The sequence below is a fragment of the Fundulus heteroclitus genome, chromosome 3 (assembly GCF_011125445.2).
Source record: "Fundulus heteroclitus isolate FHET01 chromosome 3, MU-UCD_Fhet_4.1, whole genome shotgun sequence".
In the NCBI taxonomy this organism is placed as follows: domain Eukaryota; kingdom Metazoa; phylum Chordata; class Actinopteri; order Cyprinodontiformes; family Fundulidae; genus Fundulus; species Fundulus heteroclitus.
Window position 1 is genome coordinate 38,260 of NC_046363.1, and position 19,209 is coordinate 57,468.

Consider the following 19,209-nt stretch of genomic DNA (forward strand, 5'->3'; position numbering starts at 1 on the left):
TCCTCCACGTCCAGAGGAGCCAGTTGAGGTGGCTCGGGCATCTGGTCAGGATGCCTCCTGGACGCCTCCCTGGTGAGGTGTTCCGGGCACGTCCCACCGGGAGGAGGCCCAGGGGAAGACCCAGGACACGCTGGAGGGACTATGTCTCCCAGCTGGCCTGGGAACGCCTTGGGATTCCTCCTGAGGAGCTGGCCCAAGTGGCTGGAGAGAGGGACGTCTGGGCCTCCCTACTGAAGCTGCTACCCCCACGACCCGACCCCGGATAAGCGGAAGGTGATGGATGGATGGATGGATGGATGATGTCCAATAAAGTTTGTTCCATGAGTATCAAGCGGAGCGCTATGGGGAAAGCAGCAATGTTCTGTGAAAGTGAATCTGCTGGGCTCTCTTTGTTATAAGGACAGCGATTCTTAGTGCTACATACATAATCATGTAAAGCACTTTGCATTGTCTCTGTACTGAATTGTGCTATACAAATAAATCTGCTTTGCCTTTCCTTACATTGGCAGACAGGACACATAAAGGAGTGAATGAGTCCTACCAGTATAGGTATTGCATGTTGCAGGTGGGAACTGATAAACACGCTCAGGAGGAATGAATGAGGCAGATTAGGGAAACCAGGAATTAAACAGAGCTACAAGGACATAATGTATTTTTCTAGCTTGTGTAGATATCCAACTAAGAACACAAGACAAAAATGAAAATAAAAATTAACACAAGAAAATCAGGATGTAAAAAGTAAAGCCCCCCCTTTTTCCTGCCAAGCTGCACACAGTTTTATGCATGAGGCCCTGCAGAGTTCCTCCCCCTGCCTGGCTGCAGATAAGCCTTTATAAGGAAGCTGTGCAGGAAACCTGTGTTCTTCTGACTGGCCTCGGCTGCAGAGGGACAGATGGCTCGGGTCAGAACTTGAAGTGATCAGTCGGTGTTGGCTGCAGTTAAACAGGACCAGCATCTCCGCAAACGTTCCTCCTGTTCTAATAGAGGCAGAAGTGAACATCCCCAGCTGACCCAGGCGGTGAGTAAACTCTGGGGGTTGTTGGTTCTACTGCAACACTTTTAAACTGGGTTCTGTTTCCAGTCTGCTGTCAGTTCAGTACGTGGTTCTATCAGTATGTTCTTTAAAAGTGTTGCTGAATGAGCTGTGATACATTGGATCTTTATCAGCAGGGGAAGATTAACGCTGAGTCGGTTTTCTCCTGCAGGACGGTAATGAAACATTAACTCAGATGTTATGAGCCATGTGGCCTGGCCAGCCAGACTAAGGTTTTGCTTTCGCTTTGCTATACAGTGAACTACAGCGTATCAAAAAGAGGCAAAAGTTAGTCTGGCTGGCCAGGCTATGAGCCATGTGCAAGATATGCACTTGGCTCTATTCACATCATTCCTATTTATAAAAGCTTGTTGCATGGATAACATGCAACAAGCTTTTATAAATAGCTTGTTGGTTTTATTTATTTATTTTCATTATCCAGCAAACTAGTAGTGTGTTAAATCATCTGGTAATGATTTAACCCCCCCATCACTACGTGTCACCCCACCTGCTTTCTCTACTGTCACCAGTTGTTGCATCAGTATGACACAGTGGTTGTGTCTATCTATCTATCTATCTATCTATCTATCTATCTATCTATCTATCTATCTATCTATCTATCTATCTATCTATCTATCTATCTATCTATCTATCTATCTATCTATCTATCTATCGTGTTTTGGCAGTTGGCGTTAAAATTGCAGTTTGGGATCTTCTTTGCATTAAATTTCATATGTTGTTTATTTAAACACATTTCTTGTCTTAATAATATACTTTCCTTTAAACTTCACATTTTTCTGTGACTCAGTTTAAATGATCTTTGAATAAAAATGGACTTATTAGAACCTGTCTTCTGAAAGCCTTGAGAACCGTTGATGCAGGACAGTTTCAAGAAACTCTGGACCACCAGAGGTTAAAAACTGATCTCACCTGCTTGCTCTGTCGTTGCAGATCTTCTGTCTTCTCTACAAAACGATCATGGATGACGCAGACGTTCTCGTTACCAAAATCAACAAATGGGTGTGTCTGCAGAAAGAATGTTCGAGGAAGTTGACCAATCTGGCGTCTGAGCTGGAAGATGCTGTGAAGGCTGCCAACGTGACCAAAGTGGTCGGCAGCTCGGTGTCGGTGGGGGGAGCAGCCGCCATGACAGCGGCGGGAGTTCTGACGGTTCTGACCGGAGGAGTAGCGCTGCCTGTTCTGGCTACAATGGGTGCGGTTGGAGCCGTGGCTTCTGGGACCAGTCTGCTGACCAGCGTCGGTTCTGAGGCTTACAGCGCCAGCAAGTCCAAAGACATCATGGAGGAGGCCAAGAAAGTCCTGGACGAGTTGAAGAGTCTGGAAGAAGAAATGAAGAAGCTCATGAAGTCCCTGAAAGAAAAATCCTGCAGTTCCTGTGATGATGATGATAATGATGATGATGATGATGGCGACATTCTGGAGATGTTCATGAGATCAGAGGCCAGACGACATGGAATAAACCTCTCTGGCAGTATCAGGATCAGAAAGGTTTGTGACGTACGGAAATTCAACATCTCCAGGAGGATCATGGCCAACCAAGTTATGCTGGCAGCAAGCGGCGCCATAATCCTACAAGCTCTGGTCCTGGCAGTTAGAGAAGGAGGCAAGAAAGCGGCTTCGTCTGTGGGGAAAAAGGCAGGATCAGCAGCACTTGGATGTGTAAGTAAGACCCGTGAGACTTGTTGGTGCTGGTTCCTGGCCCAGCAGTGAATTAACCAAAGCAGAATGTCTGAACTGATCCGACGTCTTTCTTACTGCAGTGAAAATAAGCAGTTTTTAATCAAAAGCTGAGAAAAGAGTGTAGGAGCTGAACACGAAGACAGGATGCTGTAAATGTGTTCCAGTGATGGGTGGAGACGGGTCAGATCAGAAAAAGATGTTAGTTTCCTGTCAGAAGCCAGCGTTAAACCTGCAGCCGCTCAATGCAGACTCACCAACGTTGGCCACAGGATCCTGCATCAGTAAACAGTAAACACAGCACATTTATCTCAAAGGCACGTCTATTCATTTCTTTACTTTAAAGACATAATTAACATTTTCTAATTATTCCATCCTCTGGGAGTGTTGCACTGCAGAGATTAAATGAGAACCCTTCTGTCAAATTTGATTGATGACCCCTGTCACCCCGCCCCCCATGTGACTCCACTCCCTGTGACACCCCCACCCCCAAATTACACAACCCCCACCTACTTCCACACCCACACCCCCCTAGGTCAGTGGTTTTATGTGTCATCTCCTCTGTGACTTCTTGCACGCTATGTTAGCTTAAAGTTAATTTTTTTTTAAGCATAGACTTAATTCTTTTATGCACAACCAATCTGTGAGTCAGGAATGTCTTTTTCTCGGGTTACTTAGAACAAAATGTGTCTGCATAATATCCAGGTGGCCAGGACGTCATTTTCACGACAACTCTTTTCATGGTTTACTTAGAATCAAATGGTCACATTCAATTATGGCTGGGTATCTGTTAAAATACGGCTTAATCACTTAGACGAGTTTAGCGTTCAGACCGGTTTAGCATGTAAAGGCATCTCCCCCCGTTTCAGTTAACATAATCGTCGGGGGTTTTCACTGTTTACATACAATCAAATAGTCACATGTCAGTATGGTGTAGGTGTGTGTTAACATAACGACTTATCCAATCAGATCGTTTTAGAGGCGGGATGTTTTTTTGTTTTGTTTTGTTTCTTGCGAATTACCACACATTATCAGACAGAAAATAATAATTTAACAGAAATCATGAACCACAGGTTAAATGTTGTTCTAAGTTAAGCTCATTTAACCTCATTCCACATTCTTTGCTCACTGAGGATGTTGCAGCCAAAGCAGGGAAGTCTTTTGTCAGGGGGTGGGGTGTCCTAGCTTTGTCTGACGGGAGAGAAGCCAAGACTGGGAATCTATTTAGAGCTCTGCAGACTCCCAAACATCCTCAGCATCCTGAGACATTGATCATGATTTAATGATCATGATCAACGTAAACTTTCTGGCAGGAATCCCTAAACATTTTCATGGGTTTTCCAGATAAATTCCTGAAAGTCACGTCAGACCCAAACAGCTGCAACGTCACTAAAACACCTGTACACCTGTACTGTCTTATGAAATGTTGCGGTTCTCACTTGGAAATCACAGGACTATTAATCTTATCTTCATGATAAACCCATTTGCTCATTTAAAAAAACTCAGAACAATTAGTCTTCTTTTCATTTAGCAGATTATCTGAACAGCTTGCATGCTCTTTAGAAATAACAAAACCGTTCCTCTTATGTCAGAAACATTCTTCTACATTCCTCGTATAAAAAAAATGAAGTAATTTAATCAGTGAAACAATGTGAATGTAGTCCTAATTTTTCCTCCAACATGGCGGTGCAGGTCATGTTTCTGTGGCTGGGGTTCTCTGAGACTGGCCACAGTTGGCAGCAGCATTGTCACTTTTCTACTTTTTTACTGTTTTACTTCCTTTAAACTCTGCCTAAAAGTTTCTGCAACTTTCATGAGAAATGTTCCCAGGCGATGGTTTAGTCCAGGGTCAGAGTGAAAATCCACAGAAATGTCCTGGAAAAGGTCCTTAAAGCTGCCTGACTGGCTCCTTCTAATATTTGAGAGATTAATTCACTGTTTATGAGTTCAAGGATGTTTTGCATGGTTTTCCTGGTGCTAATAACTATAAATATTAAAGTATTATTTAATAGTCCCATTTACCAGAGACCTGTCAGCACATTTAGCGGGATGTCCTGTGTTCAGGTTGCAGGTGGAGCTGTTGGGCTCTTGTTCTCGGTTCCTGAGCTGGTTAACGACTGCCAGAACCTGGACAACAATGAGACTGAAGTCAGCGAGACCCTGAGGGAAAACGCCAGGGCCATAAGGACCTCCGCTCAGGAGACAGAGGAAGAGTTGGAGAAAATAAGGTATGACAAGAAAATGATGTGTAGAAAAACATGAAAATAAAGCTAAATATGTTTCAGATTTTCTTGATACCATCGCTGAAGTATATGTAGTATTATTTAATATGACATGTATAACATGGCAGCTGAAGATAAAAATATGGGTTTACTGTATGGACGTACCTGAATCCAAGGAACTGTAGTTGTTTGAGAGAGTGTGCTAGTGTCTGTAAAGTTTATCCATGAGAAAAATGCTCAATAGTGGTTGTGAAGAGCCAAAGACCCCCCCCCCCCCCAAAATCCCAGATGCCCAAACGGACCCCCAAAGTAAAGGTGCCCAAGAGGGGCCAACATAGGACGGCTCCAAGGAAACCCCCCAGCCGCCGCAATGCCGAAGCTCCCAGGAGCCGCGGGGACGAGTCCGTGGGCTCCGTCGGCAGCCAGCTACGCTGGAGTGGAACCGGTCATGGGCCCCAGGGACCCGAGGCCCCAGGGGTCCCAGGCCCCGCAAAGCAGCCACCAGGAATGAGCCGGCTTAGTGGGCTCCGCACTAAGCGGAGACTTGAGATGTCCTTGGGTTAGGGTTAGGGTTAAAAAACATACACAGTCTCATTCACTCCTTACAACCCTAGTGCCCCCATGCACAACACACAGACTCTACAAAAAAAAGACGCCGTACACACATTCGCATGTACCACTCACATCCCATATTACCAGGTCCAAGCACCGGCACCCCAACGGGGTACCAGGTCCCTGGACAAGGGAGGTGAACCCTAAAATCAAGATTGGGGGGGGGGGGGGCACCACCAAAACCCAACCGACCCGGTAAATATGTTTCAAATTTTCAATCTGAGATCAATTACCTGCATTGAAACTGGAACGGCTTATTTGAGGCATTGCAAATTCTTTAAATTTACTGAAGTCTTAACATCGTCGCTCAATGTACACCCACCAAAATAAACCGACATTAAATCATCGTACATCTTCTCTCTGTTTTCTCTCATCTCTTAACTTCAAGCTGGCTGAAAAAAAAATTCTATCATTTTGGAGATTTTTCTTTATACAAAACCATTGATCATACATAAGTCAAACTTTTGCACCAAAGCTGATCTAATTGCACTGGTATTAGTTATCTAAAACCTGAGAATTGTGCTTGTCTTCTTAGTGACCAAAAACACCCCTTTGACTTTTATCCAGACCACATTTATTTATCTGATGGCTACACTGGCGTTAAAGTTTACATTCTGGGGAGAAGGCCATTTTATTTGAGATAAATAGACATTAATTTATGTTGTCTGTGTCTCTTTCCATGTAAAGCATTTTTGAGGGTCCTGAAAGACACACAGGATCTAAGCTGAGCTGACAGTGAGATAGATGAACATGATTTGATGGAGGGGGGGGGCAGTTTGATCCTCCGAGGCGACACAATCCGGTTCCACATCAACAATATTAATGCAAACCGATCAGTGCTATTGCTGTTCTTTCAGCCATTTAAGCACGCCAAAGCTGTATCCTCCTGCAGTGTAGATAAAGATTATTTTATGCCAGGATATTATTGTGATTGATTAATTATTTAAAGCTGGAGTTTAAAAGGTCTGAAATGGTTGAATGTTTTGGTAGTGACGAGGCGGCCTCTCCATCGTCCTGTCTCGTTCACTACAGCCCGCCTCACCCGGTTCGTAAATTCAGCTGCAAAGGAAGAAAACAATTATCAGAGACAAAACACTTGGAACATACACCTATTTATTACTATTGGAATACAAAGGGGAGACACACACTTACCACCTTATCCTAAAGCTGGGGGCATGCAGCGACGTGTCACCATTAAACCTCAGGTAACTCTTACTTGCCCTGAATCCCACAAGAAAATTGGGTGAATTTATAGCCTTGAACGACCCTGCAGACTCCATCCTATGTGAACTTCAGACCACAAAGTTTAACAATAGGAATTAGAACTTAGGTAACTGCTTACTAAAATAATACGAAAACTAATCATATATGTCAATAACAGTTTACCTGACTCCGCCAGATAGATTTGCTCCGCATATCCATCTGGAAACCTTCCATTGAAGTAATTTTGGGAAGGGGCGAAAATACTGGTTAGCTGATTGGCCTATGTTGGTGATAGACGGGCCAAATAAACCAATCAGATTTGTGGTCGCTCGTAACAGAGCGACGACGAAAACACAACCACAAGTCAAGCTACTCTTGCTGCTGCAGGTAAAGGCTCGTTAGCTCAGCAGAGAAATACTCTGTAATTCCGATAAAACTTGCTCGATAGCCGCGCTAACGCTAGTTTCATCGGCTGAAGCCGCCATGTTCTTTAGACTGAACTGTCGCGCTTCCCGTTGCGTCACACCTCAACCCGCCTCAAAGCCAACGCTGATTGGACGTTCGTTTTGTGAACGGCTCCAAATTTTCTTTAACGGAAAGTAGCCAGACTGATCTGCGAGTGAAACCTTGAAAGCTCGCGAGATCAGGATGGTCTCACGAGGCTAAATAACAGTAGCTTTGTGGATATTTGAAGTTGTTGAACTAATTAACTAAAGAAAAAATGAAAATATCGATGTCTACATTTTAGCACCATGGTGTGCAGAGGGTGCAAGAATAAAAGAGCAAAGGAGTGGGTTTAGAGAATATTTAACAAAAATGCCCAGAGATTTGATTTTTTTTTTATCCTTTTGCAGAGAAGCCCTTCAGAAGCTGAATAGAATTAAATCCATCATCGAGAAGAAAACCAGGAGCCACGTTGAGAAGGGCGAGTTAATTGCTCATGCAATTAAAAACTCACCAGACCCGTTAGTAAAAGAGTGGCTGGAAAACAACGCAGAGTCCGAGGACTTCTTCCATCTGGTGGATCTTTGGTACTTCATCAACCAAAAACTGGGGGAGGAGTGGGAGAAGAAGAACAAGAAGGATCGGGAGAGGAGGAAGATTGATTTGGTCTTCTTAGCTCATGGAGCGATTGAGAACTTCATGATTCCTGCCAGGTGTCTGCTGCCTCTGCCGTCCATCACTGATGTCCTGCTGTATCCTCCCTGGAACTGCCTCCTGTCTGCTGAAGCAGCCTACAGCATCGCCACAGGATGCATCCAGCCTCAGGACAGGCAGTTTGGGTGCAGCAAACAGCCGGGCGATTGCCCATTTTCCACTGAAGACCACGTGACATTCCCTCTGCCCAGGAACTGGAACTCCATGAGGCAGTCTGGAGCTCAACTGATCCCTAAAATTATGGTGGCACCTGTAGGAACAGCCAATGACAAGGCCTTTGAATATTTCATTGCTCTAGAAAACTATTTTGGTTCACCAGCAGCCAACCGGTATCTCATCCCATTCCTCGCCCCCTTCATCGGCAGAGTCCCCTTCTTCGTCGTCACCTTGGCCTTGTCCCTGGTGCTCTTTTTCTCAGGGTTTGAAGCCACTGTCCACCTGGCTGCCTGCCTGGAAAAATCACCCAGAAGAGCCATGATGGAGGAGGAGCTCCTGAGGTGGCAGTACGCCTACACTGTGGACAACACAGTCATGACCGTTCCACTGGAAACGTTCAACTCCACTGTGTTTAACATGTTCAGGGCTGTTTTTGGTGACGTGGTTCGCTCTTCTAACCGCTGAAGTGGAGAAGTAAAGTACAGGCTAGTCTGGATCAGTTCAGATAGGCCACAGAAAATGATGAATTCCCATGTTTTTTTCTTCACAGTACATATCAGGATGTTCATGGGGTCTTAAAAATCTTAAATTCCCTGAATTATCGTGTTCCAATCTTATTTGTTTTCCCCAGTAGGCTTAATTTCTTCATGCTATGTAACGCCCATGTCGCTCCAGCGACTATTTACAACTAAAAACACGCAGCCAGGCAATCGGCTTTTGTCTTATTGGTTGGCCCGTATCCCTCCACCTGATGGTCTATGTGCAGAAACAGAAGAAGTAGTGCCGTTGTTGTCATGGGAAAAAGCTGATTAAGCAACATTTGGCATCAAAACGATCAGTTTCGCCTCGAGCAGTGATGTTGAAGCCTGCTGCTTATGCAATTAAAACAGCATTAAACTGGGAATGTTGAATGGGAATCTTAAAGATCTTAAACACTGAAATAAAAGTTATAGAAAAACAATATAATTCCAAAACATATAATTGTGAAACAATTTTTCCAAATCCATTATTTTACAACAAACGTATGAAACCAATTCTTCTTCAAGAGTAAAACTGGCTTCATGTTTTGATTTCTCATTCAGCTATAAAGGCTTTACAGGAGAACACTGAGACCATCCCTGGTAAGGTGAGGATGTCTCCCCCTGGAGGACAAACCATGGCACAGTCAGAGAGGCTGAATAAAACCAGGATGGCCTGCAGGCAGCGCCGTACACAGACAAGCTGGGGGTCAGGGGCTGAAGTGGAGAAAATGGGCACCGTGTGCAGCGCCGGCACATGGAGCTGCCTTTGTAGAATGAGATTTATTACAGGCACAGCTAGAACAGCACATCTGCCTAAAAAGTGGATCAGAACGCTGCCGCAGATCCAGAACGCTGCTGCCCGCGTCCTCATTAAGACTAAGAACGTAGAAAACATGGACCCGGTTCTGAAGTCCTCACTAAGACTAAGAACGTAGAGAACATGGACCCAGTTCTGAAGTCCTCACTAAGACTAAGAACGTAGAGAACATGGACCCGGTTCTGAAGTCCTCACTAAGACTAAGAACGTAGAGAACATGGACCCGGTTCTGAAGTCCTTCCATGGCTCCCTGGATCTCAGAGAATAGACTTTAAAATCCTTCTGTTAGTCTATAAATCCCTGAATTAGCACCTAAATCCATCACAGACTTGTTATCAGGGCATCAACCCTCCAGACCACTCAGGTCTTCTGGCTCCAGCCTGCTCTGCAGAACCAGAACCAGAACCAGAACCAGACATGGAGAAGCAGCATTTAGTTCCTATGCTCCACTGATCTGGAACAAACTCCCAGAAAATTGTAAAAGTGCTGAAAGCCTGAGTTCCTTTAAATCAAGGATAAAAACACATTAGTTTAGGATTTTAACTGTTTTAGTTATACTGTTTTACTGAAACATCATTAATTCAACTTTATAGTCTGTTTTTAATATTTGCTTTTAGTTTCTATTTTCCAATTTTTTATTTTTCTTAATTTTTTTCTACATTTTATTCCAACTTGCTTTTTTCCTGGTTTTATTTTCCTATATTTTAATCATGTAAAGCACTTTGTGTTGTCTTTGTACTGAAATGTGCTTTACAAATAAATTTGCCTTACTACAAAGCTACTTTTGAACTTGTGTCATTATTATTACTATTGTTACAGTTAAGAATATCAAACCAAAACATGTCAGAGCTTAAAGATCGCTTTATCCAGTTCGTTCCTAACACCTTGACCCTGGTACTGACTCTGACCTTTCTTCATCGTTCTTCTCCTCCTCCTCCTTTGTAGAAGCTGCTGGTTTGATCCAGTCTTTAGGATCTGAAGGAGCTGGAGCTCAACCAGCGGACATCTTTTATAGTCATGGTTTGTGACGAGGCCCCTTTAAAGGTGCAACATGAAACGTTCTTCATAACAAAATCAGCAACAGAAAATGTGGTTCCCTGGGACAGATTTTCCAAATTTTCTAAATCTCACTGCCAATTTAAATATAAGAACTATAATTTATAGCCCTTAGAAACAGCCATGGTGAGCAACATTGGCTCTGAAGAAACCATAGATCAACACAGTGGGTCAAAAGATGTCAATCAAAAGAGGAGGGTGTACACAAGCATTTTGAAACCAGCATCTTTAAAATAGAATAGTTATTTCCATCATTTCTTTAGCTGTGTTTTGTTATTGTCTCAGGCTAAAAGGAATTTTATTTCTTTTTTCAAACTCATGGACAATCAGCTTTGATGCTGCTTGGGTTAAATTAAACTGAATGGAGTTATAGTTTGAAGGATTTTGGTGAGTTTTAGTACTTTGTGACTTGTTAATCGAAAAATGTTTGCCGCAGATTTTCACAGCAGGTCAAAATTTTCAGATTTCTTTCTTTTTAATAAACCCTGAGTTGTGTGTGAAAGTGTTTAGAGTGTACAGACGCTGGATACATGAGGCCCCCTGAGGAAATGAACCAGATCTGAATCCTGACGGTGTGAAGCTTCCCATGTTTCAGAAGAGGCTGCTGGTCCTCATCATTCGTAGCTTTGCAAGTTTAGGTTGTTTGGTACCCGACTTTTTCCAGAGGGAAATGAAATGGAAGTAGGTTCCAGTAGTAGTCTAAAGAAAATAATGTAATTATCGGCTAGATGGATGGGAAATATTTAAGAACAAAGAAAAATAAACTCACGTGCAACAGTTTACATACAGGGAAATTAAGACCTTTGTTAATGGGTATGAAAGGAAGGAAGGGAACAAAACGGCAACATGTGGACGAGAAACGGAGATTAAATAGGCTAAAAATGGAAGACCTGTAGATGTTTCAGATGATGTTAAGGTCCAGTTTAAATCAATCAATCTTTACTGTCAACTACAATTTGCCTTGTAATCAAAATTTCAGTTCCAGTACAACCGTCCATCACATACATAAACAAACATTTTGGGGAACGATTGACTGAGGCTTTGCGTTGCCAAGGAACTGCCATTTGGGCCGCTGCCATTTGGGCCGCTGCCATTTGGGCCGCTGCCATTTGGGCGCAGCCGTTAGGCGCGTCCCTCCAAACGGCCCCGGACCCCGCCTTACGCGGTGCCCACAGGGGCGCATCACAGGGGAGGTGAAGGAGATCAGATGGACTAGTTGTAGCACAAATATGACCAAACCTGGTGGAATCCACTGAAAAGTACCGCTGGTGTCCCACAGGGCAACACTTTGACCCACTGGTGTTCTGCATGCTGAGCCAAGTTCTTCATACAGCCTCTGTGGGCAGAACTTCCCTCAGATGTTTGGGCCGCTTCCTCTTGCCGACTCGACCCAACTACTGGATCAATAGAGACTTTAACGACGGCGAATCAGAATCAGCCATAAAAAATTGTTCCAGAAAGCACAAAGTTTGCCTCCAGCATGATTTCTGCAGACCTCGATGAAGTGAAGCACCGCTGGGCAGAAGAATGGACCAAAATCCTTGGAGAACAGAGGCTGAGTGTTCTTGGTGGTTCTACCAGCCGCTGGATCAGAGGCTGGACTCATGTTTTACTGACATAAACTGACGGTTTTTCTCAGGCAAACACCACGAGGGGATCCGCGTCATGGTTACCTCCTGAAGTGGTACGTCTGGAAGGAGATCCTCGCTGTTGGTATGAAAACATGTCAGAAGATCAGGTTTCAGACGCAGCTTTGAGGACTGACCACCAGAGGCAGAAATGAGGTCAGACGTAAAAGGAGGCGTCTGAACGGACATATCTGCTGGAACTCTGATGAAGAGCACTCTTCTTCTTCACAGACACATCTTCCTGTTACCAGGGTGACATGTTATCTGGTGACGCTCATCATTTGATCTGAAATGAACAGATTCATTGAGTTTACACCTGCTGACTGGGGAGCTGCTGTCTGCTGCAGATTTATCACAGATTCTGAGATCTGCTCCCATCAGAGGACAGGTGGACTTTTTCAAAGAGATGTTTCATTCAGCGTGAGGAGCAGCAGGGCGGGTCTGAGCTGAAGAATCTATAACAAGGGGCCCTGATTACCCCCCCCCACCCACCCCCCAGGTTACCTGGAAAGACCAGGTGACTTACAGAAACCTGCAGATCAGCGAGTTTAGTCAAACACTGCTGCCCCTCTCAGCAAATATTTAGCTGCTGTTTATTTACCATGTCCATGGAGGGGGGGTGGGGGGGGGGGCTTCCTGGCAGACCAGTGCATGACCCGCTTAGATGTGAGGGAGGGGCGGGTTTTACTGTAAAGAGGGAGCAAAGCTGCCAGGAGGTAGATGCTGTGACAACAAAGGTGGCCTCATTCATGATTTTATTTATTGTAGCTCCTTACACGGCATAAGGCAACCAAAGACCTGCGCAGGAGATGAAATCAGAATAAGAGAGGTAAACAATAACAATAAATTAGCAAAAGACAAGGACTGGTCTGATATTCTAGGTGTTTTAAAAGCCAGGGTTAAAAGATCAATTAATATAATTTAGGTGCTGAAGCTGAAAAGGCTTCGTCTGCCCTGGACACGTCCAGTCCCAGGAAGCACCAACAACATCTGATCTTCTGATTCAGAGCTCTTCCAGTAAGATGCAGGAGCTCAGGTTGCTTACAGCTTACGACATTGCAGGTGGAATAAGGCAAAATTACAATATAAAGTGCAGCAGTGATCAGAATGTAACAATGCAGGAGAAAAACAGTGCAGAAGAATGTTCCAGCATGTTCATGGCTCAGAAATAATGGTGCAAAAAGGCATTAACATGAAGAAGTTCAATGCAGTGCAAAATAATATGGTGCAAAAATACAGAAAACGTTCAGTTGTGTAAATTTAAATGGATTATAAAAGTTCGGCAACGCTGGTAGTGCAAAATAATGGTGCACGTGTGAAGAGCATTTAAACGTTTAAAACAAAGCATTTTGAAATCAGTTCTGGAGACGGTGGGAGTAAAACTGATCAATCCCACCATAGAGGAAGTTGCAGTAGTCCAGTCTAGACATGAATAAAGCATGAATGACCCTTTAAAGGGCATCAAAATGAAAAATACGGCTTTGGCGTCAATAACAGCGTTACCGAGTCTGCTCATTATAAAAATATTTGTTTTTATTAAGTCTCTTATAAATTTCGTGTGACACAGGTTTCGGTTTATTGGGCTTGTTTTTGGCCGTAAAGTCTCTTATTTGGGCAACAAACTAAACAACTATGAACAAGAGCTATAAGTAGACCCTCCCCCGCTGCGCCTAGCCGTCCCCTACACATCGCCCTCCATCTCCGAAATAATCTAAAAATGGGCTCATATGCACCGTCTGCATAGACACCTCTTTCTCTCTCCATCTAGGTGCTGTGAGAGTTGTACTGTGGGGTCTGGTGGGGGGGGAATTTATGACAGTGCATTGTTCAAAAGGTCCTTTAGGGGGAGCACCATTCAAAAATGACTTTAGTCCTTTACGTTTCTCTTTCATTGTTTCTAATCGGCGTTTGGAGCTTCAGGTGTTACTAGATCAAACTCTCCTCTGTGGTTCGATCTATCCAGCTCACTTGACAGATGTATCTAACTCTGCTCTCTGCATCTTGACTCTTTATTGACACTACTGAAATAACATGGCTGTAAAAGTTATTGTTAAATATAACTCTGTTTTTGCCATTAATCCTGTTTTCAAATCCCTCTTCATGCAACAGCATCATCAAAAATGGAGAATTGATGTTACAGACCTGATCTCTGATCATGAAGAAACAGCAACACAGAAATAGAAAACCTGACATCATGGGGATGAAAACCATGCCTTCCTTGCCAGGAGAACTGGGTCGGCCTCTCTGCTACAGCTCTCCACTGGTTTAAATCCTACTTAAAGGACTTTTAGTGTCAGCAGGTAACTTTACATCAGAGACGACATAAATCACATGTGGGGTTCTCCAAGGTTCCATCCTGGGTTCCTCCTGTTCTAGATCTACATGCTCCTCTAGCTCAGATCATAAACATCATCAGCTACCATCACTATGCAGACGACACACAGCTCTACATCACCATGTCACCAGGTGACTATGAACCAGTTCAGCCTCTGAGGAAATAGAAGAAATCAATGCAGGAGGAGACAAAATGTTCTTTAACTGAATAAAAACTAAACTGAAGGAATAATTTCTGGACCAATAGAGGAGAGATCCAGAGTTAGCTCACAGCTTCAGCTGCTTCAGCTAGGAACCACTGATCAGGCCTGAAACCTGGGAGTAGTGATGGACTCAGACCTGAACCTCCATCTGAAGACAAAGTGGACCTTCTAGAACCTGGAGAACATTTCCAGGATTAAAGGACTGATGTCTCAGCAGGATCTGGAGAAACTAATCCATGTTTATCTTTAGTAGAACTGATCACTGAGAACATGGACCCGGTTTTGAAGTTCTAACACTAAGACTAAGAACGTAGAGAACATGGACCCGGTTCTGAAGTCCTCACTAAGACTAAGAACGTAGAGAACATGGACCCGGTTCTGAAGTCCTTCCATGGCTCCCTGGATCTCAGAGAATAGACTTTAAAATCCTTCTGTTAGTCTATAAATCCCTGAATTAGCACCTAAATCCATCACAGACTTGTTATCAGGGCATCAACCCTCCAGACCACTCAGGTCTTCTGGCTCCAGCCTGCTCTGCAGAACCAGAACCAGAACCAGAACCAGAGATGGAGAAGCAGCATTTAGTTCCTATACTCCACTGATCTGGAACAAACTCCCAGAAAACTGGAAAAGTGCTGAAAGCCTGAGTTCCTTTAAATCAAGATTAAAAACACATTTATTCAGGTTTGCCTTTAAATGTTATTGTTTTAGTTTATAGTCTAAATTGTCTTATATCTTGACCTGCTGCTACTATTCCTTTGCCATGTGCTTTCCTCTGTAATGTTTGTCTTTTCTTCTGTTTCTATTCAGCTCTTTGAATTCTTGTTACTGAAATGTGCTACAAACAAACTAACCTTCCCTTTAAATTTACAAACCGTGAGTAAAGAAACCAGAAAAATAATCTACTGAGCAGCTCAGATTTGTGAATATTGCGTAAAATCTCTTTCCTTCCATTTTAGAGTTAGTTTATTTAGTGTTCCAGTCAGTGATGGTCAGTCAGATAAGAACCCAATAAAATATGCAGGCTGCATAGACCAGCTGTGGAAAAGTTTACAGGGGATGAAGACCTTTGCATGGCTTTAGGTTTGGATTTCATTGACATGTTAGGCAAATGTTGGGTTTAATAGATCTGACTTAAACCTAACCTTTGAGAGGACTTTGACTTGTCAATAACGACAGAAATTATGGACCTGTGTAGGGGGTGGGACTTTCTGTTCTTTAAAGTTAAAGTCAGCTTCATCCATCCTGCAGAGAGCAGAAGTTTCCTCTGACGGATTCTGGTGAGCAGCTGATCCTCCCTCTGGACTCCATCTGCTCTAAAGACATCCTATCAGGTCTGCAGGGTTTATTTTCACGCTGATGTTTAAATAGTGGAACTGCTATGGATCAGGTTTTTATGTGCAGTTGTCTTAATGATTTACTTGATTTTTATTTTCTCAGACAGAAAAATCCTTCAGCTGTCAGAGAATAAAAGAACCAGAACAGCAGGTAACTGACCAGGTTTCTTCATCCAGAACATAAAGATGTCCATGTTTGATGTTTGCTATATCAAATCTTCCTCCTGACCAAAGTCTAGGTCAGAAGAAGACAAATCTGCATTGGAAGGACGTCTAGATATAGTAAAAAAAGTAATTATTTGAATATCCTGCGACTTTGCAAGTTCTCCCACTTAGAGATCATGGAGGGATCTGAAGTTTTCATCCTAGATGTGTTGTGCAATTATACACTGTTCAAAGTTATTTATTGTTTATTAAATAACTCTCTGTCTGTTAAGTATTGTCTGGTGATAATCAGCCCTTAAGCTGATGTCAGGACAATGGTTGAAAGGGATGAATTCGAGCACTAGCGATCTTTTAACAGCAAAACCTGCACACACATAGAATAAAGGAGTCACAAACTTCATTTAAAGTTCAAGAATTTAATAACAGAAATAAAACTAACATCCAGAGAACATCACTATGTAATGCTGTTTATCTGAATTAACACAATATTTCCATTAACAAATCCTCTCTACTAGGCTAGTGAAACTTAACTAAACTACTAAGCAAAATGGAGATAAAAAAAGGAGCTAAGCTAAGGAACTATTTACATGCAAAAACAAACAAAAGACAAAAAAAGTTCTTGGTCATAATCAGAATAATCCAGTGAATACCATTCAGATCTGATAAAAAAAACATGGAGGGTCATGAGTTTGGCAGCAATCTCTTCCTCAGGGTTACCTCTACAGATAGCTCAGAATACAATGCCCATCGTGGCGAGCTGAGTTCCTCTTAGAACCATTGTCTAGAACAAGCTACCAGAGTGATAAGTTTACTCTGTTCTTAGAGTAATTCACTTTGACTTCAGACTTCTGGACTGGTTGTACCCAACTCGGTCCTTTAACTATATTTGGAAGATTTAGCAGTGTGTTGATCTACTAAAGCCTGTATATGTCTTCATACTTTGGACTAATTTTTATTCTCTATTTTCTAGTGATGGCTTCCCGACGCTGGGCCGGCTTGTTCCTGTTAGCCTCGTTGATCCTTCTTCTGCACTGGACAAACACCTCTGCTCGGTCTGTTGATGACGCACCACAGGCCCAATCCCTGCAGCGCAGAGCTCAAAGACAGCTACCCGACAGTACCAGAGAGTGGGTGCAAGCATCTACAGAAGTCGTCAAAAGCAGTCTGACTGTCATCAAAGAAGTGATCGAAAACATTCCCGTCGACAAAGTCACAGATGTGATGAAGAGCTTCTCTAAGTTCGCCAGCCTGGCACCCGGCATCGGAACTCTGGTCGCGTCCGTCCTCAATATGGTCTTGGCGTTAATCCCTCAGGAGAACCCGGTGCTGAATGAGGTAAAGAAGGGGTTTGCTGAGGTGAACCGGAAGCTGGACTCTCTCTCCATCCAGATCTCGAACCTGGCAGCAGATGTAGAATGGTTCAACTATGCCAGCGTCTACTCTAGAGACGAAGTCACCATCCTCAACGCCTGGGAAAAGTTCAATGACCTTCGTCAGAACAGCAACTTGGTGCAAAGTGCAGAAGAGAGACTCAGACTGGCTGAAATATTCACCAGCTACTATGAAAACTCAGGGGCCGAGTCCAGTGTGTACAATCTTTACCGCTACCTGACAGTTGAGAGCGCATCTCTGCATGAAAACCTCAACAATCTGCTGAAGAAGAAGTTTAAATGTGGCATTAATATAATCGGCAGATACAACTTGTACTTCAGCAGCTTGTTGTGGAAGGGCATGGTGCTCAACCAGTTCTACTGGAAGCTGATTGGTTTCAACACAGAAAGCAAAGAGGCTGAACATGTGCAGATGTTCAAGAAGGTCTCTGAAGCCCAGCTAGCCGCCATAGACTACTGCTTACAGAATTATGAGCAGTACATGAAGAAAGATGTGGAGGAGACTGCTAAAGGACTCAGTGCTGATGACAAAACTGCTGTGGCACTTAAGGTGAAAGAGGTTCTGGACAAGAAGTATAACTGGTACAAGTGGGTGGTGGTGGTCTACAACAAGGCAGACAAAGACAATCACCTGGTGTTTGGTGCCACTGAGGTTGATGCAGGGAGCATCATTGTGCTTGTGAGCCACACTCTCCATGGAGCTCAGATAGATGTCCCATATGTTAAGAAAACTGCAGAAACCTGTTTCAGCAATGGATACTGCACAAACATCCGAACAGATCAATGCCAGGAAAGCCACTGGCCTCAAGCCTGGGGGGGTGCTTCTTCTTCTGTCCAAATTGTTTTTAATGAATATGCCATAGTGTCACATGTCACCTACAATGAAGAATTTGCAGAGTTCCCAGCACCTCTTCATCGAGTGGGCTGCTCCTGGTCAACTGGTGGTGGAAGGATTTCCATACATTTCTCCAGGAAGCTGCCTGTCTGTACAAATTATCCCTGTCAGAACAACGGACGGTGTGAGAGAGTCCTGGACTCAAACGAATGGTTCTGCCGATGCCCCACTGGATTCTACGGAGAACACTGTGAGCAGCGCATTGACACAAGACCAGCACCCAAAAAAGATGCCATCTTCCCCCCCATCAAATCCATCCAGGACAGGGTCAAAAACCTTGAGCACAACCTGGAAAAAATCATGAACAGATGTCGCATTTCTTAGGAGATTTCTGCAGGATTCTGATGGATGACACCAATGACTTAATTCCATCCGATTGCTAAAAGTCATCTGAAAACCGAAATTACAGCAAATGAACAAGAACTGATGAATCAGAAAAGACTGGCCCTGCAATTCAATAAACCGCCACAAGATGGCAACAAATATTCATGTTTCAATAAAATGCTTCTGAATAAATTGATAGAAGGGATGCTGTTTATTTCTAATGAAAATAAATGTTAACATTTATTGGAGTTTATTTTCTCCTGGAAGCCTTGGGTTCAGCTGTTTTAGCTATTTAAGCTTAAAAACTGCTAAAATTTATGGACAGACAAACAGTTTATATTGTGCTTTAATATAACCCCCTCAGCAAAGCTGTAAAGTATAATCACCAAAAGCAAAGGTAAAACAAAAACTACTTAAAAGACATGAAAAGACACACACACACACACACACACACAC

At 43.4% G+C, this 19,209-nt stretch overlaps 1 protein-coding gene across 2 annotated transcripts; it reads left to right on the forward strand.

The window, feature by feature from the left end:
* The first annotated feature begins 879 nt into the window (after positions 1-879).
* Positions 880-18,949, forward strand: LOC105923191 (SE-cephalotoxin). 2 transcript variants are annotated; one of them, XM_036128557.1, is made up of 6 exons: positions 880-1,018; positions 1,985-2,713; positions 4,796-4,959; positions 15,893-15,975; positions 16,082-16,129; positions 17,114-18,949. In XM_036128557.1, exons 2-6 carry the CDS (start codon positions 2,012-2,014, stop codon positions 18,751-18,753), a joined length of 2,637 nt encoding a protein of 878 aa, XP_035984450.1. In that variant the 5' UTR covers positions 880-1,018; positions 1,985-2,011; the 3' UTR covers positions 18,754-18,949. The 2 variants fall into 2 exon arrangements, with proteins under 2 accessions (XP_035984450.1, XP_012714540.2); XM_012859086.3 differs by lacking the exons at positions 15,893-15,975; positions 16,082-16,129; positions 17,114-18,949 and adding an exon at positions 7,623-8,917.
* The last annotated feature ends 260 nt before the right edge of the window (positions 18,950-19,209 follow it).

What these genes read in the sequence shown, in the direction of transcription:
- LOC105923191 (XM_036128557.1), top strand. Translation starts at nt 2,012, where the DNA reads ATGGATGACGCAGACGTTCTCGTTACCAAAATCAACAAATGGGTGTGT. An exon ending in GAAGAGTTGGAGAAAATAAG is followed by an intron (nt 4,960 to 15,892) that starts GTATGACAAGAA and finishes TCCATCCTGCAG; the next exon opens with AGAGCAGAAGTTTCCTCTGA. An exon ending in CTCTAAAGACATCCTATCAG is followed by an intron (nt 15,976 to 16,081) that starts GTCTGCAGGGTT and finishes TTATTTTCTCAG; the next exon opens with ACAGAAAAATCCTTCAGCTG.